Genomic DNA, 17370 nt, shown 5'->3' with positions numbered 1-17370 from the left:
TATAAATTGTTTGCATGTTAGGTGTAGCATTGTGCTTTATAAAATAATATTCACACAAAACAGTACAAATTTTAATAAAAAATAAATGGAAACAAGTTATATTTTCTTCTTGCTTCTAAAATCCACGTCCTTTGAAAAGTACTGTTGCAGAGTACCTAAACTTGCTTTTCTTTGCCATTTTGAGGAAAGGGGGTATCTTTCAAGACAGTGCTTCTGGCTCCCCCAGTTTCAGAATTCTTGGAGGTATTAAAGTGCGGATGATTAGGCCCTACTTTGGAGTTTATCACTGGGAGCGGGGCCTGGTATTCTCCATTTTAAATGAATTCTTCACAGGAGTTTATTTTAACCACTTTCAGTTGAGGAACACTGTTTATGGGCATCTCTCTTTTCCCAGGATGAGCCTGACCTTCCCTTGCATAATATTTATAAAATACTAAGATTTATTAACCTGGAATCCATGAAGAAGATTTGGGGATGACTATGAACTCCTACCCTCCTATTCCCCTTGTCTTATAAAAGCAGAAATAAATGTGTGATTGTATGTGTGCATTTTTGAGAATACGCTTCCTTAAATCCTGATAAGAGATCTTGGCCAAAAAAAAAAAGAGATTAAGAACAACTGATATGAATTCATATACAACCTGCCAAAACTAGTATAAGATTCTTAACCATAAGTATTATTTGGATATAATTTAATCGTTGTTAATGATTTAGAAGGTATTTCATAATGTGAACATCAGCTCTTATAGTTATCTAAATATATCAATTGAATATTTAGATTAACAGGAAGCTAAATAACAAAATTCAGTTTGAGACATTTATTTTGAGGTGTCAGAGAGAACCAAGTGGATCTGTCCTTTGTTACTGGAAGTTTTATTATAATGCATGTACCTAAACCAACACGAGATATTTTTTATTTAGCTACTAGGAGATGGGGAAAAGTAACCTAATTTAGCTTTAGTCTGGGGAAGACTGTTTAGCAGGCTTTCAAAAAATGAATCAGCTTTTTTTAATGAAAAATAATTTATGTTCATGATATTAACTTTAAGCACTACTAATGGGTATGCACTGGCAAGTATGCCTTCCTTCCACCCAAAACTCCCTTTTCTCCAGAGGCAACCACTGCTAACTGTTTTTGTGTATCTTTTCAGAAGTATTATTTACCTCATCCTTTCTTCCTTCATTTCCTCCTCCCTCCCCTCTTTTTTCTTCTGTACTACTGTGTTTTTTTCACCTAACAATATATCTTGGAGAGGGTTCCCTAATGTCGAAGATGTACCTCATTCTCCTTTAGGAGTCAGTATATTTATTCCATTGTTTAAAGGGGCCATAATTTATTTGAGTAAAATTGATAGATATCTAATCGCATCTAGGCTTTCGTGATTGGTGTTGCAGTGACTATCATTGTACTAATATCCTTGAGCATTTATAGAGTATATAGTTATGCGATATATTTCTAGAATCTATAGGATACCTATTGCTAAATACTTTTTAAGACTCTGTACTGATTTAAAGACCTTGTGAGTGCCTGTTTATTCATTCTTGTGTCAGCAGTATATTCCTGAACTTTCTTATCTTTGCCATTCTGATAGTTAAAAAATGGTTTATGTAAGCCCCGAACTTGAATTATCTACTACTCAGAGCTTTTCTTCATCCATTCTTATCAAATTTTCAATGACTCTTTTATGAGTCAGACAGCTGTAGCAGTTGAGATGGTGCAGATTCTTTATGACCCAAGTGTTTTTGCCAAAACAGCATTACTTCCCAGGCTTACTAAGTTACTAGGACTGTCTTAAAGCCAGGCAGCCCATGATCACTGCTTGCTTCCTAAAGCCTTGGGGTGGAGTAGGAGAGACCAAAGTGGGCATTCTGAAGAAATCCTTTTTACTACCCGCTCTATACCCCTCTACCTTACTCCATCCTTTCCCTTGGTCCATGCCACTGATGTTAGTTTGCTATCATAGTCACCTGACAGTTTGAATTTGTTCATCAATTCTGTATATAGCAGTATTGTCAGTATGTCTTATTTTTAATACAGTACAAAACAGCTAAATCTTTTTATCACTATAAATCAAATAATGGCAAAATCAAAGCCAGATGCGCGTCTTCTAGTAGTTTCTTTTGGCCTATACCCTTATGCAGTAACCTTTCCCCAAATTTATTTTCCTTCCCTGGTTTTTCTTTTATCTTGACTTCCTTATATATTTATTTTATCTTGTATGCATTATTTTCGTAAGCAGTTTCAAATCTCTTTTGGAAGTAAATGCAGACTATTGATCAACAAGGGATAGCAAAAATTAGAACAAAGGAAAGGGAAATTAAAAGCTGAAAAATGCATTCATTATTATTTGATTTGTAACAGCCCTGCTTTGATTATTTATGTAGACTGTTTCTATTAGTATTTGAACAAAATACCATTGATAGTGTCATATTAATGTTTCTTCAGCTACTCAATAGACTGATAGGAGCCACAGGCCTGGAACAATTCCTAGCACAAAAATAAATAACTTTTAGAAAAAGTGGAGCATGTATACATTCCTTTTGGCTTATTCTTTTCTTAGATTTTGGACAGTTTCCCCTTTCTAGAACAGTCTATAACCTTCCACAAACCGAGCCTCTCTTAGCAACTTGTCCTTATGTCGCAGACATTGAGTCAGAGGGTTTCTAGGCCCTGTTTCTTGAGAGAGTCTACGGACATATCACTGTGCTTCAGCTAGATTACAGTTAAACCATTCAAACCAACCACGAAGGAGTGGCTAACCACTGACTTTGGAAAAGGTCAGATGTATTTTAACACAGAACCATCATAACACCTTTGGAGTGAACAATATTTATATTTCTCTATATTAAGTATGACTTTATTTCCCATTCTTAACATGTGCCAATTTTCCTTTTGGTTTTACCTGTTTTTCCTTCCTGACAGGTTGCTTGTACACATTTAGATGTGGATTTAGTCTGCATAACTGTAACAGAGAAACTACCATTTTACTTCAAAAGACCTCCTATTAATGTGGTAAGTGTTACACTTTCTATTCTATACCTGAATCTGTAGAAACTTAGATTATCAAACTGGACAAGGGGCAAAAGAAACCAGTGTTCTTGGAGGGGGAAAAAATAAAAGCTAGATGATAAATAGGAAGCAGTTTTTAAAAGGGTATTTTATTTTCGTAAGCTGACTGAAGGGAGAAAGAAAGCTTAAAATAAAAAATGTTTAGTAAATATGAAGGTGCGTGATAGTTAGCACTCTGAACTCTTAAGATGTTTTTGAAAGGCCTTAGGAACAAAAATGTATGGAGGATATGTCTTGAAAGGATAGTTAACAATGATGGAGACCTATGGTGGAGACCTATAGCCTGAACATTGAACATTAAGGGGACAGAGCAGTCAAGAAGAATGGCAAGTGAAAAAAATGTCGGAGGTTCCAAGGCACCAGTGAGCTGGTGGGGGGATGGGGGTTGGGGGAGTGCAGGAGGGAGCAGGGCATGGAAAGTACAATAGGCATGGTTCATGCAAAATTAAAATCTGCGCTGAAGCATTCTGGTTGACACAAAAGCCCAGGTTACTTTTATGATAACCTAAGAGGGTGGCCATGCAGTCAGGAAATATTTTTTGTTCTTCCCTGTGCTGTAGAATTTTTCTCATTATCTTTCTGCATAGTTTCTCTTGTTTTCCCTACCCTTCATCTTCCATCTGTCTTATAAATCTTATTCCATTATAAAGGTAGTATTCTTTCACATGGGTAATGATAAGGTCAGCATAGCTGTCAACTATTTGCATTAGCAGCCAGATCTTAGAAAGGAGTGGGATGCTATTTCAGAAGAGTGGCTTCAGATCTCAGACTCCCATTCTCAAAAACTATGGAAAGAGAGAAGGAGTTTAAGAAACAGTCCAGATTAGATACCTAGTCCTGTCAGAATGGAAAATTTAAAATTTATATATTTTCTCAAGGTAGATAATTCCCCTGTTCTCTTCTCTGTAGAATCACAACCTCCTCATTTTCTGTTTTCCTGTCTCTGCTGCTAAGGAATTGGCTTGATGCCAAGAATGAGGGGTGGGCGACAGGAAAAAAATTGATCTATATGGTGCGGAAAAATTAAATCCAGTGTGGAAAAATTTTAGTTGGCTTATGTTCTACCCCTAAAAATATGCTACTAAAACTGTACTCGAAAAGTATTCAAAATTCTAAAGTTACATATTTAAAGGGAAAACTATAAAACAGCTCTTTTCTGATAAATATTGAGAGGACTACTGAACATATAACAATATTGCTTAAGCTCAAATATTATTTTTCCATATTCTTGCCAATACTTATAAATAAATAAACACTAAAAAAAAAAAATCACATTTTTGTTGGAGATCTGTGTTGTTTAACAGCTCACTTATCAAATATGGTAAAATAAAGACTAGCAAGGAGAAGCCACTCAGCTCCTCACTTGCAGGTTTGGGACAGTTCCGGTTGAGTGTCTGTGACACGAGCTCTCTGACGTGCCTCAGCTACCTATGATAAAAGACACAAACTAATACAGCACCCAAGGTTATGGTAGCCTTGTTGGCCTCACATACTGTTCCTCTCCAGAGGTAGCAATCTCTCACTCTAGAAGTTTGCCCGGGGTTTTTGCCAACCTCAATCTAGTTTCTTTGTAAATGGCACTCCCTGCAGTTAGGCAATGCAGCAACTCTATAAATTGCTATTAAACTTAGAACTTTTTACTTTCCACTTCGCCTTAATGATCAAGGAAGGCTACTTTCTAGATGGATTTGCCAGAGTAAGCCCACAATTGATACCATACCCTTGGCTGGGAGGAGAAAGCAGCATGTGATGCTAAGGCCACGTCCATGGAATGGACAGCAGTGCACGTAATTCTTCATGTCCCACCACAGTGGGAAGCTTCCCAGTGACTTGTTTTGGCGAGGCCTTTCCCTTGGTTTCTTATGAACGTGCCCTACTGTTCAGTCCAGACCGCGAGCTTCTAGAGAGCACCAGCTGTGTCATGGCCCTTTTTAAATTACCTCAATATCTTGTTAATATTGGGTCCTCCCTAAAATTTCTCAGTTGAGTGAGTAGTGAGTATATATCTAACTTAGCATATCAAAGTACAGCTTGGGGAACCTGGCCAACCTGCTTGTCTCATTAGTCATTAGCTGGGCAGTGAGGGAAGTGGGGCACTAGGGTGGCATGAGGAGGAAGATGGCACTGGAGACAACAGCACTGGGACATCCCACCCCCCGATTCCGTCTGTAAGTTCGAGAAAGCTGCTGTTGTTTGATGGATATGTTTGGCTTAATTCCCACATTTTTCAATTTAAGAATTCTGAAAAGTAAAAATTTGACAAGTGAGAGGGATGTGCAGTATTTAAAACTGTCTGCTTTTTTTAAAATCTGGTGCGAACATTTTACATATGTTGTTTAATAAAAACTAGATGGTGGAGTAGAGAGAAAGGCTGCACAAGATTATTTTTAGTCTTCATCTAATGTGGAAGTAGGCTGCGGTATGAATTGGTCAGGAAGCAGAAAAGTCCTTATTTATTCACCTAGTTCTCATTTAAGAGGAAGCTGGAAACGTACAATAAAAGGTATCATAATAGTTGTAAATAATAGTTGTATAGGTATGTATATATTATTTGTATCTGGTAGTATCTAATCTGGATATGGAGCTGTATGTTTTCGTTAATCTATGAGAATATATTCATCGTGAAATGTATAGAACATAGAGTGAATGTGGGTGGTTAACAATTCAGTCTTAAGTCTTGGTCCTTGCCTGCTCCTTTGGCCTTAAGGAAAAACTTGTCTTTGGTCATAACAAAATGGTAGGTTGGCTTTCTAGGGATCACTTCATTGGGCACAAGAAGAAACAGCACAGATCTTAGTTTAGATAGGGTTTGTGCTCTTTTCTTTTATGGTGGTAAGAAGTGGGAAAGTTAAGACAGGGAATTCATTAGTCTTTTACCTAGAGGCTAGAAGCCATGTGAGAATTATCAGTTTAGATGGTTGGGATTATGAAGGAGGGCCCAGGAGCTAAATCATATCAAAGCACTTCATTTGTGTAATTTATGACTCTTGTTCCTTTATCTTTACATACTTGGAACAGCATAATTTCAATTTTGTAATTCCCTCTAAAGTCTCCTACAAACCTCTTCTGTATAGTCTGAGTAACTTGTATAGGAATCACAACTTAACCATATGATAGTTTAATTTCTAAAAAATTGAATTCAACTCCTCTTCTTGGATAATCAAATGACTTCTAATTATTTAACATTTAGAATTTAGCACATTCACATCTGCTCTAGCCCTGCAGCTTTAGGGTGGGTTATCTCCATTGTGCAGGTCATGTTATTGATTAAGACTGGGATAGTTTGTGATTCACACATATATGTTTTTCTATCAGAGGTTGACTTGGGATTTATACTCAAGCTTGGATTCTAAATCTGCTGGCATCTCCTGCTGGGAAATGCTATTTAAAATTACTTAACAGATGAGCTCTTTGTTAAGCACAGAATAATATATTTAAAATGTAGTCTTTATGAATACAAATTTTGAGAATTTTTTTTTAGCAGCACACACCTTTACTTTCCCTTTAATTTTTTTTAGTGCTATTGCTATTCAATAATAACCTCAAGTTTACTGAATTATTTTCAGTGATTGTACATTTTACACTCTTCTGACCCTAATCTGTTTCTATCTTCATGGTTCAATTAGTCTCCACTGAGAGATGTCCAGTAAATAGTGTCTGAAGCAGTGACGTTGTTCTAGGAGTCATGCCATATATATTTGACTGGGTATGAGTGCTCTATAAACTTTATTTTTCATCACACCTATTGTGAACCTAAATGTGTTAAGTACTTTATCAGACCAGTTGCCAGCAAACTTGCCAGCATCAAAAACTTCCTTGTGGCAAAAAAAAGGAAAGAAAAAGAAAAACAAACAAACAACACCAGAAACAAAGTTAAAAGATTGATGACAGACTGGTGGAAATATTTTCACTCATATCGTAGACAAAAAGCTAATAATCTCCTTAATAGATAAAGAGCTCGTAAAAATTGACCTTTTTAAAAAAAAAAAAAAAAAAGATTAACAATCTAAAAGAATATCCACAGGAAATACAAATGACCTTTATACATATGAAATGATACTTAAATTCATTATAAGAGAAATTCACATTAAAACCACCTGATTGGCACAAACGCTGAGTTTGAAGATACATTCTGTTGTAATACTGTGGGAAAGCAGGTATTGTCATATACAGTGGTAACAGTGTAAACTGGAACAATCTCTATGGGGGAGTGGATAATTTGGCAACAACTACCAAAATTACAAATGCTTTACCCTCTGATCTAGTATATTAGTTTCCAGGGGCTGCCATAACAAAGTACCACAAACTGGGTGACTTAATTAAACAGAAATTTATTGTCTCACGGTTCTAGAGGCTAGAAGTCTGAAATCAAGATGTTAGCAGGGTCATGCTCCCTCTGAAACCTGTAAGGGAATCCTTCTTTGCCTCTTTGTAGCTTTCGATGGTTTGCTGGCAGTCTTTTGTGGTCCTTGGCTTGCAGCTATGCTTTTCTCTTCAAAATGTATTCTCACTGTGTCTGTGTCTTCACATGGCCATCATCTTATAAGGACATTAGTCATTGGATTAGGTGCCTACCCTATTCCATTATGACCTCATCTTAACTAATGACATCTACAATGACCTTATTTTCAAATAAGGTCATATTCTGAGAGACTGAGGGTTAGGACTTCAGTATACCTTTTATGCAGGGACGCAATTCCACACATAATACCCAGCAACCCTTCTTTAGTGTTTATTCTTCAGATATATTGAAACAACCTAAAGTCTGTCAGTAGAGGCTTTGTTCACTACAATAGAATAGTGTGCAGGTACAAAACAGAATATGGAAGTTATGAGCTGACATGGGAAAATCTTCCAGTCAGAACAAGAAAGTAGCAGGCTACCTTATGAGTAAAAAAGAGGAAAAATAATATATCTTTGTATTTGCTTATATTTATATGAAACAACTCTGGAAGAAGACATGAGATATTAATAAAAGTGATTATGGGAGGTGAGGATATGGCAGGTGGGAGCAGAGATGCAAGTAAGACTTTATTGCTTATGTTACTTTATTTGTGAATCATGTGACAAATTACCTGTCTTAAAGGATGATACACCAAGGATGTCATCCTTTGAATTCAGTAAAGAACTCATTTTTATGAAATTAATAGAGAATTTTTATCTTGTCTTAGTAATAAGTACCTATTTTCTTTTTCCTTTTTTCTTAAGCTTGGCTTAGTTTTTGGAATTTATTCCCAATATCCCTCGATTCAAGTGTTACACACCTGCCCTTGGTTTATTGCATCAGTATGACTGTTATTTCTCATTAGTAAAGAAATCATGTGCCTATTCCAGAACCTTCGGTTAGAGATCCAAATAAAAGCCAATCAGGCAGGCACTGTCATTCTTTATGAAAAGGCTGTTACAAACAGTCCTTTGATGAGCTTAAGGGAATTAACATTAAAATGGTCTTAAGCAGGAGCCTAGCTAATGAGTCAATATTTTTATCTACCTAAAAATTTAAAATAAGATGTTATGAAAGAAGCGTTCACACTCTTTGGTAGCATATTGTCTTTAATTTCTGTCTTAAAATTTTCTTAGCAGTTTTAAAGTGGACTTGATTAATGTACTAAGATCAAAATCAGAACTTTTTTCTTAAAAAATAATTAACCTTATAATTATATTCCTTTCCCCGCTTCGGAAAAAAAAAGGTTTATTTTGATATAGTCCCCATGGTCGGTGGGGGTGGGAGTAGGGGGGTGGGCAGGGAATACAATTTCAGATTCAATTAAGAATACTTTGGGACATGGTTACTTAGTTCTGTGTGTCATCCACATCTTTTATTTCCCCTCTTCTCTATCCTACTGCCTTGTATTTTAGTTCAGCAACTAGAAAGATGAGGAAAAGAAAAATATGTCAGCCTCTTTGGCTAATTAATAGTTTTGGTAAGAGAAATAGCTAGGAGGATAGTTGAAAACAGGACTAAAGATGATGCTTGGTTTGTATGAATTTTACTTTGCAAAGTTCATCCTGGTTTCTTTTATGATGGATAATTCATAGTGAACAGCATTATCTCATGACCTCTTTTCCATAGGCTACTATAAGTTCTCTCAGAATATATATTAAATACTTTTGTATAAAAGACATTTGTGTGTTACAAAGAAGCCTGATACCAGCTCTCAAGAAGTGTGCAAGGTGTGCAGGGAGAATGAGATGTACATTTAACTATGGCACAAAAAGTTTCGTAACACACATCATCCCCAGAAATAATAACACAAGAATTAGAGGTGGGGACAAGTTGTCAGAACAGGGCAGAGGGGAAGGTTACAGTATGGAACAAAGCATGTGAATTCTAACTGAACTAATATCAGATATGTAGGGATATCTAAAATGAAATCTGGGAGCCTCAAGATAGGAAGAAAAGGAAAGAGAAGCTTAGGGGGTGGAAGAAAGGAAACCTGTGTTTAGGAAGGAAAAGTAGAAAACCCTGCCGTACACCTGAAATGAAGCAAGGCGGGCTGCCAGTTCTAATCAAAGACAGATTTTTCTATTCCCTGTACACGCTCAGGAGTAGACCTCCAGCAGTCACGGCTGGACCAGTCCCAGCTCATCCTCTGGGTAATAGAAACTCATTTGCCAGGCAGAGACTTGGACCATACTATCTGGTCTGTGCCTTTTTACCTTCCTTTGTTCATTCAAAAGATTCCTGTAGTCAAGTGACTGCCAATGTGAATCTGATTATCCCCATGTTGAAATCTTCAGATGCTTCCTGTTACTGTTAGAAGATTAATCCTGTCACCAGTTCTGAAGACCTGCACGGTTGCCCTTGCCATCTCTTTAGCCTCCAGTCCTGCCACACACCCTCATTCTCTCTTTCCGAGCCTGTGCCGTTCTCTGCGTTCTCTACATGCCACCATGCTCCCTCCAACCACAGAACTTTTCCACATACTCCTCCCTCCCTCTGCTGTTTAACTATTTGATTCCTCCTCACCCACTCCCAAGCTTTTCCTTAGTAGCACTTATCAAGATAGAAGTTTTGCATTTTTGTGTGATTATTTGATGGTCTCTTCCACTAAATTCTAAGCTCTTTAGAAGAGAGGAACCATGTCAGCTTTTGCTTATCATTCCCACGCAGAGTTGGCTTAAAACATATCTGTTGTGAACGGCTGAAGATATTGAGCCGCTCATCAGGGAAGCTGAATAGCGAACACCTCATTCAGGCTGTTTTCTTACCTATGGCTGCCTACTTATTAAAAATGCCTTAAATAAGAAAGACATTTCTTTTTTCTCATGTAAAAGGCCAAGCTCGTATGGTGAGCTGGGTAAAATCGTCAAAGGCCCAGACTTCCATCTTTTTTGGTGGGCACCTATGAATCCATTTAAAATTGAGCTCTATTAGTAAAGAAAAAGAGTTCGAGAACTGGTAATGAGGGCAATTAAAAATTTCTGCCATAATGCCTTATTAAGGTATTGTAAGAATTAAATATAGCCTAAAGACTCTTAGCGTAGCTCCTGGCACATAGCACTCAACTGTGGCTATTTGTATTCCTTCATTCGATATATATGCAATAAATTACTTACCTGAGAAGCCTTCCCACCCCTATTCTTTGGACATTTTTCAGCTCTTCATTTCTTTGTTTCTTCATTCTTGGGTTAAATTGCTTGGTTTATTATTTTGCAGATGGTTAACCCTAAGTATAGGGAGCCCATCTCTGTTTTCCTTTTGATAGTTCATTGAATAACAGCCCTTCTGCCACCCCACTGGGACTTTGCTGTCCATAGCCTCTTCATGATTCCTGTTTATATCAAGTCAGCTTCCCCATAGCTAAGATAAACTCTGTTGATTAAATAGAGCCACAGATCTTCTCCTGTGGATGGTGCCATTTGGGCGTAAATCCACCTTTGTTTACTGCTGTAGTTTGACGTGCAAGGGGTGAGGAAGGTGAGAGGGAACTTTGGTGAAAATAGAATAGGACAGTGTGTTTATCTTTGACAGTTTATTTTCTTTATTTCCTGTGAAGGCAATTGACCGAGGTGTGGGCTTTGAACTTGTCTACAGCCCCGCTATCAAAGATTCCACAATGAGAAGGTACACAATTTCCAATGCTCTCAATTTGATGCAGGTCTGCAAAGGAAAGGTATGGTTCCATAATTTTAGGATTTTTTTAAATCTAGCAGTTTATTATTATTAATAGACTGGATTATCAAACTGATTCCTTTTCCTTAAAGCAGAAAATTCCCAAGGCACAGGCACAAATTATCCCATTTCAGTGAGCTCCGCAAGTTTTAAGGTGAAGACAGATGTCCAGAGAAGAATTATGTGAGGCGGGGGAAGAAGTATTGAAAGCTTTTATCTTTCAATGAGGAATTTGCGCTTACCCACTGTGAAAAGAATGGTCTAGATAGTAATTGTCATCAGTGATTTGAATTAAGGTTAAATGACCTTTTCAACTAGTTTTTAGAACTAATTCATCTTTTCTAAGATCTGTGGGAGAGACCTACTTATTATAAGCTGCCTTATTTTGACATGAAGTCTTTTATTCTTTCACTTTAATTATTTACCTTATCTTTAAAAGAAGTTGGTATTTATAGTGCCTTAAATGTTAAAATGTGATTACCGGTTATTTGTATTATAAGACTTTTTTTTTTTTACGTTTATCTAAGATTAATACTGATTGTTTTCTATTTTGTAGAATGTAATTCTATCTAGTGCTGCAGAAAGGGTAAGTCTGATACTACATACTTTGTTTTCACTTTTCAAGTTAGAAAACCTTGAAAAGTTTCTAGGGGAGAAATGAAAATGGTACTATAAAGGACGTTTATTGCATATTTTTATTTTGTTCATTGTAATTGCTGAAGAGTAAAATTTATCCCTATTCCTTTTGGGCTTCAAGTTTTGTTTACATAGTTTTTTCTTTATACCATTACAGTTTTTGCTTTTTAAGGTTCTTTTATATTTTCAAAAATTTAAGAAAACCATCAAAATTATAAGGACTCAAATTTTAAGGACTTTATTACTTGTGAATACTTAAACATCCTATTAATTTACTGCAACTTAAGTCAATGAAATGTTACAAGTATCTTCTCTCATGTCTATTTGTTGTTCATTTTAGCCTTTAGAAATAAGAGGCCCATATGATGTGGCAAACTTGTATCCTTTTCTGAGTAAGAAGTTACTGAATTTTTCTTTCAGGAATCTTGTAATTTGATATGATATTATACTTTAACAAGGTATTTTTCCTAACCTTTTACTGTAAGTTTACCAATTAATAACTTCAAAAACAAATTACATCAGGTTGTAGAGAGGTTCATCATTTTGTTTTCTGGATTAAGGGTGAGATAGAAAAAGGAGAACGAGGAAGAGGGACTCTATAATAAAAGCTTACAGCGAAATGACCCTCTTCTCTGATGCATGTTCTATTGGGCTAAGAACTGTTGTAGAATTAAACTCTCTCTCTCGATGTGGCCAGGTGAGCTGGCATTGTCAGTTATGTTTGTGTCAGTTTCATGCCCTTGGCTGACTCTGGGTTGAAATCCTTGATGATGCCACCAGAGGGTTGCTGTTTGGGCTGTCTGAAAGTGATGCCAAGGCTGCTGTGTCCACCAACTGCCGAGCAGCCCTCCTCCATGGAGGTGAGCAAGTTCTTCTAATAAAAACACTGAACGGTCATGTTAGGAGCCAATTATTTTTATCAGACAGTTGAGCCACATCTATTCTTATTTCCCTGCCCTGCAGAGCTTTTTGGGGTTATCTTTTCTCATCCTGTTTACCCATATCCATCAATGCTTTTTTACCCTTCACTTCAGGCTTTACTTTCTGTAGTTGGTGGAACGAATATGGTTTGTATCACAAAAATGAGTACTGAGTGTGCTCTTTCAAGCAGTGCGTGTGTGTCCCTGCCCACATTCGGATCGGCTTCAGCTCTCCTTGTCTTCTCTCTCTTCCTCATGGGAGCATGCTTTCCCTCCTGAAAGTCAGTATTTTAGAGAACTGAAATGTTAACAATATATGTTAAGCCACTTATTAAGAACACAAAAACAGCAAATACGTTTTAAAAACCCAACTAACAAACTCAAATTATAACTTTTTCACATTTAATACAGCTTGCGATTCTTATTTTTTGTTTACATGTTCAAGTATGTGCAAACTATACGTTTTTTACTCACATTTCATTTATATGTATCTGCCTGTTCACATTAATTCTACTACTAGAAGCCATTGGATTTCTTATTCATTAGGTGATAAAAATTGAATTAGAAATGTTTGGTATGCCTAGACTTTTTATTTTTAAAAATTTAAACTTTTGATCTGCTATTTTAACTTCATTCTCTTTGAAATTCTTAGCACTAGTCGTAGTGGTTAAGAAGCAATTTACTAGATATCACCCAGAGGAATTTTATTCTTCAGAATAGGTTGCTACATGTAGACAAAGTTATTTGGCATACAATGCTAGTTAGGTTATTGAAGTCTTATGCATTGTGTCTGAATTTTAAAGATCTTATCTTCAGTCTAGAGAATTGGTTACTATATTAACTTACCCTGAATTAAATTATTTTACTTTTGGTTTCAAAATATTCAGTTTGGGATTGTTGTGTTATATAGTCTAGACCTCCATCACATAAGCTCTGGGAATGACCAAATTAATCAAGATTTTACCAAAATTAGGGAATAGTTGATCCACACTTTGGTAGTTCTGCCATGATTTTTGTCTATTTTAAATTATTATAAGAAATCATCAAGCTTTAGGATAACAATTTGTGTCCTAAAGTAGACTAAAACAAGAAAGGGAAACTTAAAAATATATAATAGGGAAAAATATGAACTTTTGCATTTGACTTCAAAAAGCTCAAATATTCAACATAGTAGATATATGAGTATGTGTGTGTGTATGTGTGTGTGTGTGTGTGTGTGTAGATGCTAAACTATAAGACTTGTGGACTATAGGTAGCATTATGATTCCCCTAGTGTGCCCAGGACAGTCCTCGTTTGTACCTGCTGTCCCTGCAGAATTAACCACACATCTAAAGGATAAATTATAGTTACCTTGGTTTTAGTTGACACTGGGATCAGTATGAGTTGTGTGGTATATTTCTAAGATTGCTAATTCAGCCTTAGGTTACATTAGAAGAAAGAAAAGATTCTGAGTGAAGGGGATTCAAAGTCTTATTGTCCTCTGCACTGATGAAGTCCCAGCTGACATCTGTATCATCTTTAGTGCTACATTTAAGGAGGACAGTAATGCACTGGAGCATTGCCAAAAGATAGTTAATAGATTCTTAGAGGGTTTGGAAACCTTCTCATGAGAGGAATCATTGAAAGCAGAGCAGGATTGGATACCTGGAAAACAGAAGACTTGAGCCACGTAGTAGTTGGTTTCCAACTTAGGAAGACTTACCATGGGGAATCAAATTAGATGCATCTTGTGCGGTTCAGAAACCAGTGAATAGCATTTCTAAGAAGATTCTGGGGAAGGAACAGAAGAAAGGGGTTCAAGGCCAGAGGCTTCAGCCTGTGATTGATGAGGTTGGTGTCCTCAATTAGCTATTGGACCAAGATGGACCTGTTGGGGACCCCTGCCTTAATTCTGATTCCTTATGAACAAAAAAATATAGTGCACTCGTAGTCTTTAGATTTTCCTTGGCAGGATGGGTGAAGGAAATACTATATGTGAAAACACTTTGTCAAATAAAGTCCTACACAAATGTAACTTCTTGCTATTACAAAAAATAAATTTATTTCTAAAAGATTTACACTAATAAGATTACTTTATCTGATAACTATAAAAGTCTTGTTTATAATTGTCAGATTAAGACGTAAATGTTTTCATAATAAAAAATAGAACATTTATGAGGTGGACATAAATGAATTTTCAAACTACTACATTTTGTTGTGTTATAAAGTGTTGGTTTTTCACAATTTAATTTTTATTTTTTTTATTCAATTGATTTTTAGACTTTACTCAGAACCATAGTGATACAAATAAACATCTCTAAACACAAGATTTTTTATTTGGTGAAATGCAAATCATTGGCAATTCCTATTTATTTTGAGGTTCCCTGATTATGTTGGCATTTGAATAACCTAGAGAGCATTTGTTCCTTTTATAAATTGAAATGCTTTGAAATAACTGACAAAGATGTGGTAGACTTACTAAGTTAATTTTGACAAATGAGAAGGTGAAATGCTTAACTCTAAAATTGACTTATTACTTGAAATAAATAATTTTTAAAATTCATATTCATTGAGTTCTTTTGATTCTTCCTCCTTCACAGCTAATGGATCTCTCGCTACTTCTCCCTAGTCCCTCTCTTTCCTAAGAACAAAGTTGGGATCTCTTTCAGTGGCACTGTGGCCCTTCACAAGCTACCCATCCAGCATCATTTCACCCTAATTTTTTGATGCTCCTCCTTTACCTCAGATATGTTGTTCCCTAACCTATTCTTACCTCTTTCTCCATGCCTTTACAAAGGAAAACTTATCCATTATATTTTCTTCCTCCCTATTCCTAGTGTCACCTTTTATGATACTTTCCTTGATTCGTCCAGGCAGAGTTAAATCTTGTGGGTACTTCTATTATATTTGCCCATAATGCACTTATCCCAGTGTGTTATAGGAAGAAGCACTGTGTTAGCCATCTCTATACCTTCCTTAGGTAACACAGTGCCTGGCCCATTAGTATATGTTTTTAGCAGAATTTTGCTAAGTTAAAGTTGAACTCTGCTGCCAATCTGATCTAAACAGCTAATAACTTTATTCTTTGTTCGTTGTCACCATTTTATGAAATCAGTAAATATGAGTTTGATTTTCTTCACTTAAGTATTTGTTGAATACTGGTTACATAAACTAGGCATTGCTGGATGTTAGCAATTCAATACATTTGATTCTTCAGAGGTACATTGATGATCTAGTAAGGAAGGCAGATACGGTATGTGCTGTAAAATGAAGTGAGCACACACCACATGGGAACAGTACAATTGACTATCATACTTGATGTCGTGATTCGTCTGTCTTTCTTCCATATGTAAAGCATCTGCTGCACTGAGGTCTGTGACATGGGGTCTGGCTGTATAAGATGCTGTGGACAGACCATTAGAGATAACCTGCCCTACAGTTTTACCCTTGAGGTGATCCTTAGGGATGAATTAGATGTTAATATACTGATGTTTGTATATGTTGTGTGTGTGTTGGGGGATAATACAGTAAATATCATCAGCACTCAGCAGTTCATTATGGTTTTATCATTTATTAGTGCCGTAAGTCAAAGCAACATGATGATACTTGTTAAACGACCTCTTTAAGTCATGTCTTAACTTCAAGCCTTAAGATTTCCTTGTTTGTTTTATAGAAACTAGGAAAACTGCTTTTGGAATTATTTCCACGGTGAAGAAACCTCGGCCATCAGAAGGAGACGATGATTCTCTTCCAGCTTGCAAAAAGGCCAAGTGTGAGGACTGAAAAGAATCTCACAGTCTTTTTCAACACTCCCTTCTTCCCTTTAATAATCTATCAGCCACAACAGAAATAAAACCTTTATATGATTTACTGTTTTCACATGGAGCTAGAAATCAGTAGTCTATAAAAATGGTTTGATTTTATAGTTAAGCCATTAAAATAACAAAACCTGGTGAAGCATTTAAAGAAAAAGAGTCAGTTTAATAAATTTATATATTTTTTAAGAGAAAAATAGAGTCTAATTTATATTTTTCTAAGTGATGAGATGACAGGTATAATTAGAAGATGTTTTAATATTTCAGGAGACTTTAAAATATCTCTTGTTTATTTAAAAACTCATGCTTTTCTACTTGATACACATTATTTTTTAAACCTACTGCTCAAAAGTGATTATTTTAGGACTGTTAAAACTTATATTAAGGGGTTGGCTTTTAGTTAATCTCTTTTTGTTTTAAGCCTCTCTTTCATTATATTCATCAAGTCAAAATTCTTTCTAAAAAGACTTGCTATAAAATTTGTAGAAGGAGCAGGAAAGTGTACATACAACACACTTGGCCTCTTCCTTTGCTGCTTCTCACCACCATGATGTCCTGGAAATAAGATTCTCTCCTTTGAGTTGGAAGCCCCTGAAAACCTAATATTGATTTTTCTTAATAGTTATGTTAAGAATATCAAAGCATTGGACTCAACTAACTTTGGAAGTAATTTTTTAAAGAACAGGATCATTATATCCAATAGAAGTACCCTTTTTTGCAAATATCTGCATTTTTGCTATATTGATATAAAATGAGAAAAAGAATTCCGAGAGAAAAGATAATATAATATATTTATAAATATAACATATTTATATATTTATGTTATATATAAA

General features: G+C 35.9%; 1 protein-coding gene across 4 annotated transcripts in view; it reads left to right on the top strand.

The window, feature by feature from the left end:
- The window catches only part of RPP30 (ribonuclease P/MRP subunit p30), a 27822-nt gene that overhangs the window by 8729 nt on the left and 1723 nt on the right, over positions 1-17370 (top strand). For 3 of the 4 annotated variants that reach the window (XR_003044286.1, XM_015600018.2, XM_025042312.1), the window contains exons 6-11: positions 2924-3013; positions 11071-11187; positions 11743-11772; positions 12163-12200; positions 12603-12682; positions 16396-16494. Coding sequence is in view for 3 of the 4 variants with exons in the window: in XM_015600018.2 (XP_015455504.1) it covers positions 2924-3013; positions 11071-11187; positions 11743-11772; positions 12163-12200; positions 12603-12682; positions 16396-16494 (454 nt within the window). In the remaining variant the exon portion in view is untranslated. Of the gene's footprint in view, positions 1-2923; positions 3014-11070; positions 11188-11742; positions 11773-12162; positions 12201-12602; positions 12683-16395; positions 16616-17370 lie in introns of those variants that run through there. The other variant, XM_006925957.3, reaches the window with a different exon arrangement.

This window comes from Pteropus alecto, unplaced genomic scaffold, assembly GCF_000325575.1.
Source record: "Pteropus alecto unplaced genomic scaffold, ASM32557v1 scaffold88, whole genome shotgun sequence".
Classification (NCBI taxonomy): Eukaryota; Metazoa; Chordata; class Mammalia; order Chiroptera; family Pteropodidae; genus Pteropus; species Pteropus alecto.
Note: the sequence above shows the minus strand (reverse complement) of the source record. Positions and strands in the feature narration are given on the sequence as shown.